The sequence below is a fragment of the Pseudorasbora parva genome, chromosome 18 (assembly GCF_024679245.1).
Source record: "Pseudorasbora parva isolate DD20220531a chromosome 18, ASM2467924v1, whole genome shotgun sequence".
Lineage (NCBI taxonomy): Eukaryota > Metazoa > Chordata > Actinopteri > Cypriniformes > Gobionidae > Pseudorasbora > Pseudorasbora parva.
Window position 1 is genome coordinate 19,708,118 of NC_090189.1, and position 19,331 is coordinate 19,727,448.

Consider the following 19,331-nt stretch of genomic DNA (forward strand, 5'->3'; position numbering starts at 1 on the left):
AGTTTCTTGTGTGAATTAAAATCTTTTAAATGAACAAATTACCCAATTCTCGTTTACTTTCATACTCACATTCTTCGCTCACAAGTCTCTCCAAGTTTATCGTTTTAAGTTTGCATACTTCTGCTGAGCAGGATTTCATTGGTTGGACACTGAAGGTATCTAGACGCACTCCAGCGGCAGCAAATTTAATCTGCCCGCAAGTATCGTCTAGGAACTCTCAATCATAGCTCTCAATACCCTTCTGAGCTGTATACCCCTAACTCTTGCCGGACCAATCATATCATGTATAGAGTCGGTGGGCGGGGCCATAATGACGACGTCCGAGTTGCGTTTGCGTGCTTCTAGTAACAGTCAGAAACTCGCGAACAGCGGTCTTTCGAATCAACTTTCGACTTGGAGTTAAGCTTTTCTCTGAGAAAAGAACGGCACTGAAGTCATTCTTAAAAAGGGAAGATGTGTTGTGTTCGGAGTTTTGCTGACCTGATACGGCGAATATTTAATCTATCAACAAGCTCTGTTTCACCTTCGTTGCACTGGTTGGTGGTAGCGCTATCCTATCGCATGCAGAGGGAGTTTGAAAGACAACCGTTTATCCGCCCCTCGGATTGAGCCCTGTCAATGGTGAGTTTCCAGACCAAACATCTTGATGTGGGTCTGGCTTGTCAGGCTACACTGAAGGAATACTATTTTGAAATATTTATGCAGTAGGCTTCTAGACTTAGGCCTACATTTTTTACAGGGACACAATATTTGATTTTTAACGGGAATGAAACCATGCTCTGAGGGTCGTAACTGTAATGTGTTTTTGGAGTGTTCTGCTGACGAAGCACTGCAAAATATTTCCAAGTAATTTCAGTAGACAAAAACAAAACAAAAAAACAACTGCAGACATCATGAGCGGTGGAACGTTATAAGTGATTCTTTACACAACAGGTCATTTACCTGTTAATTACGTTATCCCTCACAGCATCACCAAAAGACTGCCTGCATCTTAATGATGTAACGAAGAAAATACCACCAAAGGAACCATTGAAATAATCTTTTTAGCTTTTAAAGGATTCTCAGTGGATTGAATACAAATCCCCAGAACTGACTGACTGACTATCTCTCTCTCTCTCTCTCTCTCTCTCTCTCTCTCTCTCTCTCTCTCTCTCTCTCTCTCTCTCTCTCGCTCACACACACACTCCTCCTTTTTTTTGTCACTACTCCTCAGCTAAATCATTCAATCACGCACTGCCAAGGATCCACACATGCCAAGAATAAGCGGCGCCTTTTAAGTTTAACTTAACGTTTCCACCACTTTCGATTCTTCCATTACCCGTGTTGTTTGAGGATTCTGATGACACAAGCAGCACGTTTCATCTAAATATAAAATCAGGTAAGTGACCTTTAATTTCACCACTTTTAAAAGTTGTTCATGATCACTTCAATAAGGAAAATGGGACTGACATTTCAGTTGTAGTTGCCAATAATCAGTGATCCAATTAATCTGAATAATTTCTTGAATTCTTAATAATGCCCTTTAAACACAACAGATATATAGCCTTATTAAAATATGTGTATTTTTTTTTAATGTAGTTTGGGATTGATTTTTTTTTTTTTTGGTGAATTTATAAATAGCCTGCACTTAAGTTTTCCTTCTATTAGCCAAAACTTTCACTGAGGTTGAAATATATGCTTTTTTTTTTTTTGCAGCCGGAAAGAATGATTTCACATCTAGCCCATAACATTATTACTGACTGGTGCGGCACCAGCTATAATTGGATAGCGAGATGGGGAAAGATAACAATCTTGCGCTTGCCTGCCTACTGTTACCTGCTAACCCAAAAGGTGTATCTTGATGTCTTATTTCCTGAACCATGTGTCATTTTACCTGATAACCCCGCTTTTTACGCTGTGGTCTCTGTCTCAGTGCCACTGGAGAAAGTGATGCGGTTATGAATCCAGCAGGATGTTAATGGACATGAAGAACTTTGGCCAGTACACACTTGTCCTTCATTTTTGAACTCTGTCAGCAAACATATGGTTTTCATGTGAATCTACACCTCTTTTAAAGGCCATTGTGGAGACGTTTATGTGTTTTCTTGTGGCTGTTCATGTTTGCCTGTTCTTGTCACTTCCTGCTGACGATCAAGTCATGCCACGTGGAAGAGATGTCAGCAACAGCTGTTGCCTCCCACTGCACCTAAATGAAGACAATGCCCGTTTTGGCTTGTTGGCGGCCCTCATCCTCCTCTACCTGCTGTGTGGAGCGGTGGTGTTCTCCGCTCTCGAGCATCCCTCTGAGCTGCAAGCTCACAAGCTCTGGGATGAACAGTTGGCCAACTTCACTGATCAAAACAACATAAACCTGAAATCACTGCAGGTCCTGCTAAGACAGTATGAGGAGGCCTTTGTGGCTGGGATCCGTGTAGACAAACTTAGGCCCCGCTGGGATTTCTCAGGGGCTTTCTACTTTGTTGGCACAGTAATCTCCACAATTGGTGAGTTCATATATGTCAGCAAATCAATTTCTAAAAAAGGGAAATAATTAGCAGAAATCCTAAATGTACAATTTGCACATTTGGCAGATGCTTTTATCTAAAGCACATTACGTTACATTATTATTTACTGTTTTATTAATTCATGCATTCTCTGGTAATCAAACCCATAACAACAGAATTGTTGCCACCATGTTCTATATTTTAATGAACTAAACCCATAAAAAAATTGCATTACTTGAAATAAAATAAACAAAATAAAACAAATGGAAATATTAAAACACCTAAACTTATTTGATTCAAATAGTTGTCAAGCCAACATGTTAATTGTTGTTTAAAGTTGAAGTTCTAAAATAACTCAAACTGAATTAATGATTTTTTTTTTTAAAGGGTTAGTTCAACTAAAAATAAAAATGATGTCATTAATAACTCACCCAAGTGCCGTTCCAAAGTTCCAAACCCATAAGACCTTAGTTCATCTTCGTAACACAAACAAAGATATTTTTTGATGAAATCCGAGAGACATTAATGCAATGAACGGTTTCAAGGCCCAGAAAGGTAGGAAAGACATCAGTAAGGGTTAGTTCACCCAAAAATTAAAATTATTTCATTAATTACTCACCCTCATGTCGTTGGACACCCGTAAGACCTTCGTTCATCTTCGGAACACAAATGAAGATATTTTTGTTGAAAGCTGATGGCTGAGAAAGGCTTCAAAAAGGCCTCTATTGGCATTCAGTACATTCCCACTCACAAGACCCATGAAGGCACTAAACACGTCGATACAAAGTCCATCTCACTACAGTCGCTGTACAATAATGTTACAATACGACGGAAATAGTTATTTTGTGCAAAAAAAATCAAAAGGTCTTACGGGTGTCCAACGACATGTGGGTGAGTAATTAATGAAATCATTTTAATTTTTGGGTGAACTAACTCTTTAAAATGGTGCATGTGACTACGAGTTGTACGGCAGAACAGCAGCTCATCATTGGCCGATGCTGTCCACGGTACGCGTGTGTGTGTTGCTGATGCAGGAGCTAGCCAATCGTGAGCCGCCGCTCTGCCGTAGAACTCAGAAAGCGCTGCGCTGGAATTACAACGTAAGCTTTGTTGGAGGCTGACACAGATGAGAAGAAATTGCTAAATAAAATAAAATTTTTGTTGGTATTTTGCGCACAAAAATATTCTCGCCGCTTAATAACATTAAGGTTGAACCACTGGAGTCACATGGACTATTTGAACAATGTCCTACCTTTCTGGACACTGAAAATGTTCATTAAATAGCTGTCTATGGAGGGGTCAGAGAGCTCTCAAATTTCATCATAAATATCTTAGTTTGTGTTCCAAAGATGAATGAATGTTTTGGAATGACATGAGGGTGAGTAATTTAAAGGTTTCATTCTTCGCGTGTTTTCGAAGGTTTGATTATGTTTACAGTGTGCAATATAACATGAGTTCATGTTTCGCGTGTAAAAAAACAGTATTTTTCACACAATTTACTTATCTGTACAGCGCTGTTTCCTCTGTCCTAAAAACGGCCTGATGATTTCCTTGTTCTATGAAGTCCCTCCTTCAGAAACACGTAACGAGGTCTGATTGGGCCAGCGCTTCCTGTGTTGTGATTGGACAGCAGTTTAGCGCACTTTGCCCGGAAAGGTCCCGCCTCTTACCATAAAGGGGAGATGCAAGCGCTGAATGCGCGCTCTTCTCCACGTGGGAGAGCAACAACACCACGCCCCCTTTTTTGCGTGTTCTTGTGGGCGGAGGGTTAGTCAACAAACGGTTTAGTGACGTCATTACATCCCTGCACTTCCTGCTGTAGTCCAAACCGGCCGTTCGCTGTAGGCTTTGAAAGGGAACTTCTGTTAAATAAAATATCTCGCTTGGCATTGAACTTTGAGCTTTATAATTTCACAGGTATTATTTATGCTCTAACAGCAACATTACACACTAACTAAAGTTTGAAAGATGGAATCGCGAAGAACGGGACCTTTAATAACAGAATTTTCATTTTTGGGTGAACTAACCCTATAAATTACATACTGTATGGTAGACATTTTTAAGGAAATAAAACCTTGACAAAAACAGACAATATATTTATGATATTAGATTTATATTTAATTCAAAATATTAACTAAAATTCTAATAGTGAATCAAGTAAACTAAAATAAAATTGTTTACCTGAATACAAAAATGTATATTATAAATAGTTACACTGGCTAAATCAACTTTCTTCACTTTTTTAGTTTCAGGTTTTCAATTAATTTATTTTTACCATGCACATAATCGAAAAAAATAAAATAAAAATATATAATTCGCCCTCATAGACCCTGAACCCATGTAATTTTCTTTTTTTCTGTGGCCCCAAAAGAGAACTTTCAAAACATCCAAGCTGCTCTTGCGCCTTTACATAAAACTAAAGTAAAAAATCAATGCACAACCACATTTGTATTACTAACTTGAAATTCCCTTTTGCCATAACTGAAATATTTCAGACTTGCCCTTCCTGGTTTGAAGTGATTATTGTCACGTTATTAGCTGTTGCTGTTCCCATGACCACTTGCAAAGTACTAAATTCTCCATAAGCATAAATTAGACTTGAAATATAGTGCCATATGGTGTTTTTTGTGATTTTCTTTTACATGAATACTAATAAATGTATTGAAAATACATCACCAAAATACTTCCCTTTTTCCTCCAGGCTTTGGCATGACCACTCCCGTCACGGTAGCAGGCAAGATCTTTTTGATTTTCTATGGACTCCTTGGCTGTGCAGCAACGATCCTCTTCTTCAACCTGTTCCTGGAGCGCATCATCACGATGTTGGCCTACATCATGCGCTGGTGTCACGAGCGACAACTGCGCCGCTCCGGCGTGGGAGGAGAGGAAGCCAGGAGCGAGGATGACAGTCTGGAGGGCTGGAAACCATCGGTCTACTACGTAATGCTCATTCTGGGCATCGCAGCCCTGCTGATTGCATGCTGCGCATCTGCGTTGTACTCTGCCATGGAAGACTGGGACTACTTTGAGTCCTTGTACTTCTGCTTTGTGGCCTTCAGCACCATTGGCTTTGGGGATGTAGTGAGCAGCCAACGGGAAAGTTATAAAGCTCAGGAGGCCTACCGTCTGGGCAACTGCCTCTTCATCCTCATGGGTGTGTGTTGCATTTATTCCCTGTTTAACGTCATTTCCATCATCATCAAGCAGACGCTCAACTGGATCCTCGGCAAACTGGACAGCAACAAGGGTCAGTGCCCCTGCCGTGGTCGTCCTTACAGGCGGCGAGGTCGGGCCTGCTGTTGCTGCTGCTTTCCACGCATACCCAACACGCGGCACAACCACCAGCCTCCACCGGGAAATTCTCGGCAGAGGGCTCAAAAACGCAATGCCGTGCACCCTGCCCCGGCTAACGAAACAGCGGGAAAGCGCTTCACTAATGCATCAGTGGAAACAGTTTGTGATAGTGAGACTGACGCTGGCTTAGGACCAGATGGAGGTTATCTGACAGGGCGCAGACTGTCTGGAGAAATGATCTCAGTCAATGACTTTATGACCAACAAGGTTTCTTTGGCTATTCTACAGAAGCAACTCTCAGAGACCGCTCATGGTAATCCAAGACAGAGCCATGTTCGCCAGAACGGCTTCTCTGGTGGAGTGGGCGCCTTTGCTATCATGAATAACCGCCTTCAGGAGACAAGTGTCGACAGGTAGCTCTGTTATACAAAGATGACGTAGAATATTGCACAGTAATTGAATATAAAGAGATACAGGATTCAATCATGACTTTTAGTTCAGGGTTGTGCACCATTCAGAACTGAATTGATAATGGCTTTAAAATGCAAAATTGTGTATTTAAACTTATTTGAAATTCATGTTAATGTATAATGCTAATTTATATTTAAATGACTAAAACAAAGTTTAGGTTTCTTAAAGGGATAGTTCGCCCAAAAATGAAAATTCTGTCTTCTTACCTACCCTTGTGTCGTTTTAACCAACACAAATAAAAATGTAATATTATGTAATATTAATATTATTAAATGTAAATAAAAGCCTAAACCAAATCTGTATTTCATGAAGAGATTGTGTCTCTTCTTCGATTAAACTACTTGATTAATAAGGGACATTTACAATGGTTTATATTAACTTTAATTCATCAAAGTTTTGTGACTTTCAATGGAGGAACAGAAATCGCTCAGCTTTCATTAAATATCTTAATTTGTGTTTTAAAGATGACATTATTTTAGGGTTGGAATGAGTAATGACAGAATTTTCTTTTTTGAGTGAACTATTCCTTTAAAACAGACAGATAGATAAATAAATAGATAGATTTTTAGTTTATATAGTTATTTGGCTAACTTTTGAGGACAGAGGGACTATTGAGAAACACTAAATTTTCCTTCAATTCATTTGCCGTGTTGAATTTAATTAAATTGCAATTTAATACAATTCTTCTTTATGTCATTCCGAAACAAATTTTAATTCAACTTCATTGAATTTTGAACAATTTAATCATAATTCACACTCATTAACTAAAGGGAAGACCATTTTTCAGTTCTGAATTTTCCCCAACCCTGATCCCGTAGCCTACTGTTTGCTGGGAATTAAGTTCTCTGAGCTTTAATCAATTATTGCATGCAATTAAAGGCCTACTATTGTAATAGATACAGTGCAGAGCAAATTAGGCTACATCAAATTAAAATAGACAATTACCACTATAGATCGCAAGGACGGTGAATATAAGCATGTAGGAATGACTTTGTTCTTTCGTTTTAAAAATCATTACAAACAAATGTGATTTTAATGGTTAACGTCGCTTCTCAGAGTCACTTTGATGCTGAAGTGATTGGCCGGTGTGGTGAGCAATCACACTGTGCTTCTGGAGAGATACTTTAACGGCTCTTCACGAAAACAGACTGATTTTCAAGAGCCAGGCAGATGAAGCCACGGCACTTACAGAGAGACAGTCCCGAGGGAAGAAATAGCCCACAAGTGTCAAATCAAAGGGATATGGTCAGTATTAGTTGAGCATTGTTTGATCGTTTCTATCACGCCGCCTAAGAAACGCATAATCTAATGAATACAATTATGTATTTTTTAACATGAATCTAATGCGAAAGTATCATTATTTTAAAAGACACTGTCATCTCTCTATATTTTTTAAAAGATATACTGTATATATTCTGTAGATATTGTATATTGTAAACACAAATCTTACTGTTTTGTTGAATAGCCTATTTATTTTGGTATCAACATTTGTGTTTCAAACGAAATAACTAGAGTACTCACGCTTTTTACATCAGTGTTACAGCAGCCTCTTGCCATTCAATTGCCATTTATTATTAAAATCAGTTTCTGAGTGAGACTGTAGCGCTGTGTTGGCAGGTGGCTACTGTGCTTGTGGTCTCTCACGAGTCTCTACTGCCCCCCTGAGGATGACACTGGTATACTCTTAGAAAAAAAGTGTTCTGTGGGGTTTTACCATAGACGGGTTTTACCAGTCTATGGGTTTTGGTTTTACCATTGGTTTTAACTAGAACCCTGTGGTTTTTAAACTTAATTTTAAACACAACTTCTATATATGGAGAAATGGCTTAACCCGTTAACCAAGTATTATGCAATCATTTTTCTAGTTATAAAATATGTTTACAAGTTGTTTAAATCATAAAATGTTATTAAAATGAATAAAATAATAATAATAATAATCAAATCGTTTCCCGCAGTTGACATGGTGCAGGTATGACGTCATTATGTAGCCAGGCCTATGAGCCAGGCCAACGGTCAGTTACCATCTCACCGGTTCCCTTCTCTGGTTCTCTAGTCTAGGCTTGCTGCTTGCTTTTGGATTATCACAAAAATCAAGCTCTGTGGTCAACAAAAGATTCTGATGTTTACAAATTTGGTCCATCAAGATTATATCACAGATGGACAACTTTTTTGTTGAAGCCTAAACCTACCAGTCCCACAAATAGCCAACACTCAGCATTACTTCCAACAACTTTTTCAGTTTTTATCTAAAAACATGTTCCCATGACGTTTGCGTTAGACTAGTTTAAAAGAGCACAATTATGAGAAAAATGAGTCTGTGAAAGGAGACTAAACTTAAGGGGGGGGGGGGGGGGTGGTTTTGGTGAAACACTCAGTTTCAGTCAGTCTCACGTCAATCTTGAGTACCTATAGAATAGTATTGAATAGTATATATATGAATAGTACATATATGATCCAGAATCGGATCCGGGGGCTAAAGTAAATTGAACAGGAGAAGCAACAACATCAGGATGTCCATCTCTGTGGTGTACTGTATTTAGTGGCCTGTCAACATTTGCATTTGTTTACTTGTGTATTGTGAGGACACGATTTGGTTTATGGACTATTGTATGCGGGACCCCCGACTTTGGAGCGCCCTAGCTCCCGTTCTCCGGCGAGTTTCTGGGCGTGGGTGGGCTCGTTCGAAAGGCCTCGTCGGCCACTACGATCGCGTTTCCGAGAGGTGGCCGGTTAAAGTTTCTACTTCAAGCGGCTGTAACTCGCGGGCCCCGAGGACGTTCGGGGCGTGGCCAGTCTCGTTCGATCCGTTCCGACGAGCTCTACGAGGGGACCGAGTTTTCTGGGCGGTTTTGCACGTCAGACTGTGTTATAGTGTTACATAGAAAAACAATGGAGTAGCGCATTTGAATGTCCTTTGTGTTAACGTCACCTAGGTTTATGTTTGGGGTGGCTTTACAATAAACAAACAGACACCTATAGTGGTCAGCTAAACAAATGTATTTAAACACACGCCATAAGTTACATCGCATGCTTCATTGATAAATTAACTATACGATCGTGTTGTTCACTAATGTTTTACTCACGCGACGATAGCCAACAACATAGACATTTGAAGCAGTTTTACTCACCGCCTGCTTCCAAAGCACGATTGTGAACCTTTATAGTCAACGCTCCATCAAAAACACACTTGTTTGGTGACGTTGTTGATTTAATCCAAGTCTTTAACGGTGTAAAAAGCTCAGTATGCATGAAACAGCATTTCACCCCCCTTTAACTTTTTTGCGTGATGACATTTAATCTCCTCGACAGCCAAATTAGTCCTGTCTTGTTCAAGACATGTTACAGCAAAAAACAATAAAAAACAATACTGGTGTTTTTACTCTCTTAGAATAAAACATGAAAATATAGCTCACCACACACCTCATTTCACCCCATTCAAAAAACACTGACTTCGGGAACCAGAAGTGCTAAAAATGCTAACATTTTGGCCTACTTAAAGGGATAGTTCACTTTGAAATTAAATTTTGATATGTTTTAGCTTACCTCATGGGCATCCGAGATGTAGGTATATTTGTTTCCCCAGTAGTTTCAATTTTGATCTTTTTACGTCAAACCGTTCTTGTCTGTGCCTCACATAATGCAGGTCTATGGTCACCACCTCAAAGAGCATACACAGAGAAGTCCAAATTAAACAATCCCCCATCGTAAGTACACACTGATGGCCTAAGACACGAAACGAGCGGTTTGTGTGAGAAAACGAACAGTATTTATATCGTTTTTACCTCTTGTGGATATATTGCATGTAGCCTATATTCTGTGGGCCCTGAAACTTTTGTTAAAGGGGGGGTGAAACACTCAGTTTCAGTCAGTGTCATGTCAATCTTGAGTACGTATAGAGTAGCATTGCATCCTGCATATCTCCGAAAAGTCTTTATTTTTTTAATAATTATATAAGAAAGATGCGCTGTTCCGAGTCTTTCCGAAAAAAGCCGAGCGGGTGGGGGCGTGTCGTGTGAGCGGAGCTAAATAATGACGTGTGCAGCAGCGCGCTGTGTGTTGAGTCGAGCGTCATCCCTAACAGCGGAAAAAAACTTTATTCAAAATAAAAATATGGCTTTTAATCAGATACAGCCATACATCTATGATCCGGAATCAGACCCAGAGGCTGCAGTTGAACAGGAGCAGCAGCAAAAACGACTAGAGCAGGACGTCTGTATGTGGTAAGTTACAAGTTATACACTAACTATATAATATGCTTAGCGGCTTGTGTTATTTACATATTTATACTTGAATTATATCGTCGTATTTTTGTCTTTGAAGGTGTACATGTGGGAAGTGCAGTTGTGCACGTGTGTTTGTGTGTTTACGCGTGGTTTGTGTAACGTTAGACAGTAAGCGGACTAAAAGCAGTCTCACTCACCCTTCTAACGTTGGGACTGCTCCATCATTCAGCATTAGGCGATTGGGAAAATTCGGCGTCGAGCTGGGCCTTGTGAAACAGTCGGCACCGAAATGCAGCGAACAGATATAAACATTCGCGCAACTCAGTTGCTGATCCGGAAAAGCAAATTACATCCACTGTTGCCTTAACGCGGGGTTTTTGGCGAATCTGGTCTGGCAACCAAAAACCCACTTTTTTGGTGACATTGTTATGTGCTATGTGTAATTGTCACCTGTCCAGCATCCTACAAGCCCCGCTTTGATGGGCGTAGGCTGTTGCTTTCGCTCTCTCCCTCGCTCTCTCTCACGCGCTTCCGGTAGAATTGTCCGTAAGGCCCATACAAGGAAATTCCGCCCCCACTAACGTCAATGGGGACGCATGATCTCAAAAAACTTGCCGAAACTTATGACTAACCGGAAGTAGTATTTTTGACAAAGAAATACTCCCATCAAACGTCCACCTTAACTTTTGAAACTTTGTCTATGTTTAGTATGGGATTCCAAGTCTTTAACAGTGTAAAAAGATCAGTATGCATGAAACAGCATTTCACCCCCCCTTTAAAATGATCAAAAATCCTGGCGATGACGGGACACTTTAAAAAAAAAAACGCTGGCAGAGTAAGAGTTAAATCCACTGGGAACCACTGAAAGGTTCTATGTGAAGTGCCTGAGGCTGAGACAGAACCCTTTACGTTTCTATAAAGAACCTTTTCTGATGTTGATACTGCTGAAATCTGAGACCCCCCCCCCCCCCCCCCCCCACACACACACACACACACACACACACGCACACACACACACTCATAAAATGGATGACTATAATTACCATAAAGCAATCTGGTTATGTAGCAGGACAGACACTAATAAACAGAAATATCATGAATGACTTGATCTGTTTATTATTAACTTGTATGTTAGCACAAATATTGCACAAGATCTGTAAAATGTGCACAAAGATTATTACACAACATGATACAGCACTGCATTGGTTCATTTGATAGTCATTAGGAAATATCTCAGTAATATTAACACGTTTATATATTGGCATATTTTTAAAGAGGTCAGTAAGGCAACACAGTACAGATCATGCAAACAGTACAGAGTTTTACAGGAAACAACTATTCGAAAACAGAAAAAAATTGCACTCTGACCATATTACAGGCCTATATAATCCAAAATGTAAAAGTGCTTGTTTTAATTCTATTTAATAGAATTTGTTTCTTAGAGATCTCATTTCAAGTTTGCCTTGAATTATTAAAGGAATAATTTACACAAAAATGAAAATCCTGTCATTATTTATGCAAGCTCATGTTTCTCCTTACCTGAATGCTGACTTTTTCCCCCTACTTTTATTAAAAATACATATTTGTTACCACATGCTGTCAAGCTTCTAAAAGGAGTAAGCACTAAAGGCAAGTAAATCATTTTAGGGTCAATTATTCCTTTAATACCTCACTGATAGACTTGTTGCTAATGTAACGTTCCTCAGAGTCCAGAGAATAATCTAGTTCTGACTTTTTATGGTATCGGTTTAAAAAATGACCTGTTATAATGCAAAGACTGAAGATAATCTTAAAAGTTTGTCATCACTGCTTAAACACGTTACCTGAGTATGTTAGATTGTTAGACTCATTGAATACATTTGGTAAGGAAAATACTGAACGTATCACAATCTAAAGAGTCAAAATTATGTACAGTCATTATTGTCCTGCATTGTGGCAAAACATTGCTTTTTGTACATTTCATCATTCAGGAAATGTACAAAAAGGAGGAAGTAAAATTCTTGTTGCTGTCCAAAAAGAAGATCCTTTCCATTTGTATTAGTTTAAAGACAGTAAACAGATCATCTTAACGTCTTCCTCAATTTAGCACATTAAGCATTAATAAGAGACAGATTCTAATTGGCATCTGTAGGACGGAGTTCCTGAAGAGATAAAAAAGACAGGAATTCAGATAAAAAAGCCTTAGATATTAACTGTAGCATACAGGAAGGATAAATGCACTAGTCATTTTGACATGTTAGTATATGTAATATATTAAATATTAGTGTAACATAAATGGACAGTTATATCCCCACAGAAACTTACCTGGGCTAATCTTGAACGCTGTGCCTCTTTCTGCTGATAGTAGGCAGAAATTATACAGTTCCGCCTGCAATTGTCCAAAAAATATGTTATTTCAAAGTTAAATCCTATTCTTTTGTCAGCCAACACACCTACATACTATTTGAGCTCTGGAGTTGATTGGTGCTTTGGTGCCTGTACTGAGTAGACACTTGAATCTTAGAACAGCTGCTGTGTACACGGGGTACCTGCATTGGTCTGCATGCAGCACAATGGTGGATATGTCATCCTTTTAGCTTTTAATCCCATAATCTGAGGATTTTCGATTTTCAAACGTATTACTTAACTTTACCATGTGAGTCACTAGTACTATACATGAATTAGCAACATATGATGAAGTGGAATTACCCCCCCCCCCATTTTTAAAGAATAGATCAACTCTATTAATAAAAAATAAAATAAAACATCTATTCCATTAGTCTTTTGATGATTGTATATTGTTTAAATATATTTTAAAGGAGTATATGTATTTATAAACTGTAGCCAGTCATAGAAATCAAGAGTACAGTCTAAAAAAAAATCAGTGAAAATAAGCCACAATGTAGCTAATGTATTATTTGACGGAATTTTCCGTATTTATTTATTTATTTGTTTGTTTTTTACATGTGTTTTACCTCTATTTAGAATTTTGAACTTTATTGCGTTCTATGCTGGGGTTAATGGAAATGTCTGTAAAATTAATGGATAATGTCCAGGTAATAAGCTGCCAGTACTTTTCCAGTTATATATAAGTCACACTACACTTTAATATATCTCCACAACTCAATCAATTTAGGCATGTAGACACAATCAAGACGATCCACTGAAGTTCACACTGAGCATAACAATCATTTACATTAATGAATTTAGTAGACGCTTATATCCAAAGCGACTTACAACTGAGAAATAAAGGAAGCGATTCATCACGAAGTGGCGAAAAATCAGTTCTCGAAAGTGCTTGAAATACTACGTTTTAGACATTGGTTATGGTAGCAGAATAGGGAGGGAATAGAGGAAAATGGAGGGAATTTTGTAATTATTTTTTATGATGAGAAATGTGATTTATGTGACTAAACATGGCTAACGGACTGATCTGAGTATTTCAGAAACTGCTGGGATTTTCATGCACAACCATCTTTAGGGTTTACAGAGAATGTTTTTGAAAAAGGGAAAATATCCAGTGAGCGGTAGTTCTGTAGGCGAAAGCGGGAGATTTGGATCATGGATGTGAAGCCGACAATTTTGCAGATCTCTGACGAAGGTTTCCAGCACCTTGTGGAAAGTATTAAAGCAGTTCTGAAGGCACAAAGATACCCAATAATGTGACCGTTGAGTGTAATAAATTTTTGCTTTTTATCAACAACAATAAAAAATATTTAAAAAAGGAAGAAAGATGAAAAACAATGCTAATTGAAAGTAGCTCTTGTATAGAAACCATACACTTCTCACACTTCTCTCACATCATTACTGTCTGCGGTTTTGAGCAAGCAGATGAGCATGATATAAAACATCCACTTACTTGCTCTGAAGGCCGCCCCCTGGTGGAAGTCCAGGTATCACTGTTGAAGCCAGCACTGTCAAGACTGACAGCAGATCAGGCTCATCACCTCTTGCGCTCAGCTCTTCAAATATCTCTGCCAAAGACACATGACAATGGCAAATAATTCCTCAAGCAGACCTCTAGAGGACCACTTACTCTAACCATTACATGAATACATTTGAAAGGATTTTCATCTGTGACATAGATCTTAAAAACACATTCAAAAGAAGCCAGGTCATATGGTTTACCAACTACTTTGGACTCCAAAAAGTCCTCCAGCTCAGCCTCCTGGTGAAGTGCCTCAGGTGACAGCTGGGGGGCGCCAGGGAAACAGACTAGAATGATGCTGATGTTATCAAGACTCCCCTGTTAGCAAATACATGGAGACATTAAAAAAATAAATAGAAATGTAAGATGTCCGCTATTTGATTTCATTGCTCAACTGAGTAGCATTGTTTTCTTTAGATAAGGAACATCAGACGCCAGTCTTGAGGGTTTTTTGTTTTAAGAACAATTACCTCATGTTGATGATGAGTAGTCTGGAACTGGTGACGCTAACGCAGACCTTATCCTTAATTTCTTAGGGATGTTGTTGGTTGTCTATCCCTACATGGCAAAATGCTAGGCAGAATGCTTTAAGCTCCTAACGCCAAGGCTAAAAGTAGTTTATCCCATTGCAGCTTAACAGCTGAATACAGCGGCCTCACTTTGGTCGATGAAAGTGCAGTCCTGACAAAGCAGAGATCTGGCTTACTGTGGACAGAAAGATGCTGACATTTTCAGGTCGGCACACATCCTTTTCTGAAGCCTAAAGGCCATTCTTTGTCTTACGTAATTCAAAAACCTGGCTGAAGTCCGCTTGGGATGCCATAGCCAACAGAATTCCAGACTTCATATTATAAAATATACTTCATGTTTCCAATCCTAAAATACTGTACATTTTTGGTAACACATAATACAGTATAAATATAAATACACAAAAAATGTAATATTAAAAATAGCCAAACCTATGAGGAAATATAAGCAACTTGTATTGATACATTTGTATAAAATATATCTGAAAGTATATTTGTCTAAACCTTGTTAAAAAATATATCTGTGGCAGTTAAACACCAGAGTTGGTCTATGCATGTAAAGTTTTGGTGGTAAATTCAATGTGATAAATCATAAATAAAAGAGTGAAGCTGCCATTTTCTTGTCCCTAAAAGTGGTATACAAAAAATATTCCGTTCATAGGGTGTTCACACTTGTAATTTGGTTTGCTTGGTTCATTGGGTCCAGACCCAAAAAAACAACAACATTTATTCCTGGTCATCTTAACATTTACAGTGGCATTTTAACCTAAAGTCACAGGGATATGTTCACAACCTGATTGGTCGATTTTTAATATATATTATGTGACAGAACTTTCTTGACCAGCTGAGATCTCTTGAAGAGCTATTAAATGTGTAAAGGAGTCAAAAAAACTAAAATTCTTTTGTCACACGTGCTATATACTGCAAGGTGCAGTTCTTCCTCTATCGAATTGTGATGGGAACATGACGAGAAAGAAAAACAGGTACGCTTGAGCATTCTGTCCTTTTTAGGGTCGCATCTTGTAACATCATATCCCGTTGTTGGGTCGTTTACAGGTCCGAGTTGTATTTATATTTCATTTCGAAACGCACCACAGATCGTTTGGAAGCGCACCGAGATCCATCTTTTCAGCGGTCTCGGTCTGCTTGTTTGGTGCGATGGAAGCTTTCACACTCAATCAAATCAACCTCACTAACAGAGCAATAGCACCAAGGTTTGTTTTAATAGTTTCAAGTGTGAACACACTCACATACTAACCTTATAGAGGCAGAGGTCGATGACCTGGGAGCAGACCTCCCTCAGGTCTGTGCAGACACGCAGTCGGCTGTGAACGAAGGCACAGAGCTCTTCATTACTGACAGTGTCCCACACACCATCGCAGGCCAGAACCAGAAACTCATCTGCTGGCGAGCGTTCCACAGCAGACACTTCCGGCTCAGGCGAGACCATCTGTTCTGTGACCGGCCTCCACTCGGCTGTCTTGTAACTGAAGTCCCCCAATGCCCGAGAGACTGCCAGCGAGCCATTCACACGCTGCAAAGTCACAGATCCTCCGGCACTCTCTATCCGCTCCCTCTCACCAGGGCTGAAGGGCTTGTGGTCCTCCGTCGAGAAGGCAACCCGCCCCGCACGGCACAAGACGGCCCGAGAGTCCCCACAATTCACAAAATAGATGTGGCGTGGGGTGATAGCAGTGGAGACGACAGTGGTCCCTCCGCGTTCCCAACCCTCACGACAGGCCATGGCATGAAGGTGCTTGTCCATGAGAAAAAAGCCCTCCTTGATGCCCTCAGTGACTCTTTCCACATCCGCATCTGCTCGGATCTTGCCTGAGAAGAAAAAGCTCATGTCACTAAATAACTAACACAATCTAGTCCATGGTTAACTGTGCAATACTATTCTGTGACTTCAAACAGATCACAATTGCATGTTCAGAAAGACAAATTTAAAGGGTTCATTAGTGAAGATTGCAAGGAGCAGCCATCATGCGACTTCTATTTGCTTTTCCTACATTAGGAACATGTTGTACGCTGCAATTCACTTGTCAGATCATGGATTGTGATGGCTGATGTGGCTTTGGATTTACAGTAGGTCAACAAATCAATCCAATCTAAAAAGATCCTCTTTGATCTGTCCTGAAAAGATCAATAACATCACCCATGTGATGTGATGATCATAGAAATTCTGTTTCTCGACAAAATCCTCTCAGTCGTAATGCTTTGCCGTGCTCTCAAATAACTAAAGATGTACTTTCATCAGTATTAGCCAAAGAGATACAAGCCTTTCCCTTTTTGTAGGACAGCTTGTCGCTCACCTGTGCCCAGGATGTGGTCCAGCAGGTTTCGGGAGCAGTGTTGGGCCACAGCGCTCCCTGCGTGTCCATCAAACACGGCGAAGAACCCCCAATGGGACAGTTCCCCTCCTAGCTGAGGGAAGCAATTGTGGAAATCCTCCATGTGTGCCCTCCAACCCTGCATGCTGGCCAGGGCGTAGGTAAGCCCCCAGGAAGCGCAGCCCTCTTGCATGTGCTTGTCCAGAACAGGTCGATCTAAGTAGGGGCTAGGGATGACCCCTTCCTCCTCCCCTCCCTCTTCGCCTTCGGACATCTCCCCTGCACCTCCCCCTCGCCCCCCTTTAAAAAAGGAGGTGACCCTTTTTTCAGTTTCCTTCACCAGCTGCCTTACAAATGCAGGCATTTCCACGCTTCCTTTCCTGGATGTCCTCATGGTGTCTTTTTTTCTGCACTCGTTTGAATCCGTTCACGGCCTCCACCCAGTGCTGTAGCTCGCTGGCTTTGGTTTGGCTGTGTACAGCCTTGCTGCTCAGGGCCTTCACAGCATTCGCTCCCAAGAGGCTGATTTTACACCTTTAAGCATCCCTGAATGATCCACTGCAGAACGGTTGATTTTCCTTTCTGTCACTCTACCCATTGCTAGACATCTCACTATGATCTAATCTATCTGTAGTCATAGCTGCTCTTTCCAATTTGATCCACTTTTGTTGCCTTCCTCCTCTGTATGTCAGTGATATTCTCTCTATCTCTCTATCTCTCTCCCTCTCTCTAAGCTTTCTCTCCGTCTGAGCCCGTTATTTTCCTGTCATCACTCTGATTGGCTGGGCTATTTCTGTGCACCAATCATCTCACTGTGTCCTCCCTCTTGTTGTACACACCAACGTGCAATCCTTTTGCAGAGTGGCTCTCTCTTTCACATGTTCATGCCTCTCTTCCTCCCTCCCTCCGCTTCTCCTCTTGAACTCCCTCTGTTAATCATCTGTGCTGAACATTTGATAATTTTGGATTACCTAACATGCACAGATTAATGTGCATAACAGATTTTCACAGTATCCCAGTAAGAGAGAGAGAGAGAGAGAGAGAGAGAGAGAGAGAGAGAGGAGCACACAGTAGCCTCTTTTTAAAAATGTTATGTGGGGTAGATTCAGTGATTCATATTAAAGAACATGGTTCGCCTTAAGCAGAATTCATGAATGGCAAATTCAAATATGAACTTGGGAGACTCTAACAAGGGATGATTCGGACAGATTAGTGGATTATGTAAATAAAAAATGCATTCACATTACATAACTGGCTATTTTTGTCTTTGTAATTTCCATGTGTCCATGGAATGACGCAAACAAAAATTAATAAATGTGTTTGATAGTAGAACTATCATTGTATCAGATGCTGGTAGTACTGAGTCATCTGCTGGGTCAAGTACCCTAAAAAAAAAAACATACAAAAAAAAAAAAAAAAACAGAGCTACTTTTATTTTATTTTATTTTAACACTTTAAAACAGAAATCAGTTATGACACAATGAAGAACTAATAAAAATAAATATAATAGTAGTAATAATAATAGTAGTAGTAGCATTGATTATAAAAAGTAATTTTATTAATTATACATATATATTTTTTATTTTATCATTTATAAGATATGTTATTAATATAAAATAAAAAAATTAAAATGTATACTTTTTTATATATAACATATACAATTGTATACACGCACATTGTTTTCATATTTTATGAGGATTTTCCACAGACATAATGATTTTTACAAACTATATATTCTATCCCCTAAACCTATCCCCTACCCCTCAAAAAACTTGGACAAGGTTTTTGGATATTGCAGTCTTCGTGGGCACATTTTTTCCCAATCACGTAGGGTATACCTCAATCACTCACACACTCCCGCATGCACGCATACATACACAATCTTCACACATCTTCAGTTGGGTGTTAAAGGACAGCACTTTTCCCAGCATGTGAGAAGAGAACTCTCTGAGCAATTCCTGAGTAATTTTCCGGTATCTAAGGTTTATTCATTTCCCATGGGATGAAGACTTGTCTACACACAGACATATGCTGACGTCTCAGGTTCCTTAAGGTCCGAACGGCCCATGAGGGAGCATAGCTGTGTATGTGTG

The 19,331-nt window shown here is 39.6% G+C and overlaps 2 protein-coding genes across 2 annotated transcripts; one reads left to right on the plus strand and one right to left on the minus strand.

The window, feature by feature from the left end:
• The first annotated feature begins 372 nt into the window (after positions 1-372).
• kcnk12l (potassium channel, subfamily K, member 12 like) lies at positions 373-8,197 on the plus strand. Its single transcript, XM_067423315.1, has 4 exons — positions 373-621; positions 1,214-1,378; positions 1,696-2,483; positions 5,185-8,197. Exons 3-4 carry the CDS (start codon positions 2,075-2,077, stop codon positions 6,192-6,194), a joined length of 1,419 nt encoding a protein of 472 aa, XP_067279416.1. The 5' UTR covers positions 373-621; positions 1,214-1,378; positions 1,696-2,074; the 3' UTR covers positions 6,195-8,197.
• Positions 8,198-11,567: 3,370 nt separating this feature from the next.
• On the minus strand, positions 11,568-17,975 carry ppm1nb (protein phosphatase, Mg2+/Mn2+ dependent, 1Nb (putative)). Its single transcript, XM_067424002.1, has 6 exons — positions 17,221-17,975; positions 16,164-16,735; positions 14,579-14,696; positions 14,310-14,424; positions 12,776-12,839; positions 11,568-12,612 (listed from the first exon to the last, which is right to left on the minus strand). The coding sequence occupies exons 1-6, from the start codon at positions 17,630-17,632 to the stop codon at positions 12,586-12,588; spliced, it is 1,308 nt and encodes a 435-aa protein (XP_067280103.1). The 5' UTR covers positions 17,633-17,975; the 3' UTR covers positions 11,568-12,585.
• Positions 17,976-19,331: the final 1,356 nt, after the last annotated feature.

Coding starts and splice junctions, on each gene's coding strand:
- kcnk12l (XM_067423315.1), top strand. CDS start 2,075: ATGTGTTTTCTTGTGGCTGTTCATGTTTGCCTGTTCTTGTCACTTCCT. Junction 2,484..5,184: donor CACAGTAATCTCCACAATTG/GTGAGTTCATAT, acceptor TTTTTCCTCCAG/GCTTTGGCATGACCACTCCC.
- ppm1nb (XM_067424002.1), bottom strand. CDS start 17,632: ATGAGGACATCCAGGAAAGGAAGCGTGGAAATGCCTGCATTTGTAAGG. Junction 16,736..17,220: donor GGACCACATCCTGGGCACAG/GTGAGCGACAAG, acceptor TTTTCTTCTCAG/GCAAGATCCGAGCAGATGCG. Junction 14,425..14,578: donor TTTGGAGTCCAAAGTAGTTG/GTAAACCATATG, acceptor TGTCTTTGGCAG/AGATATTTGAAGAGCTGAGC.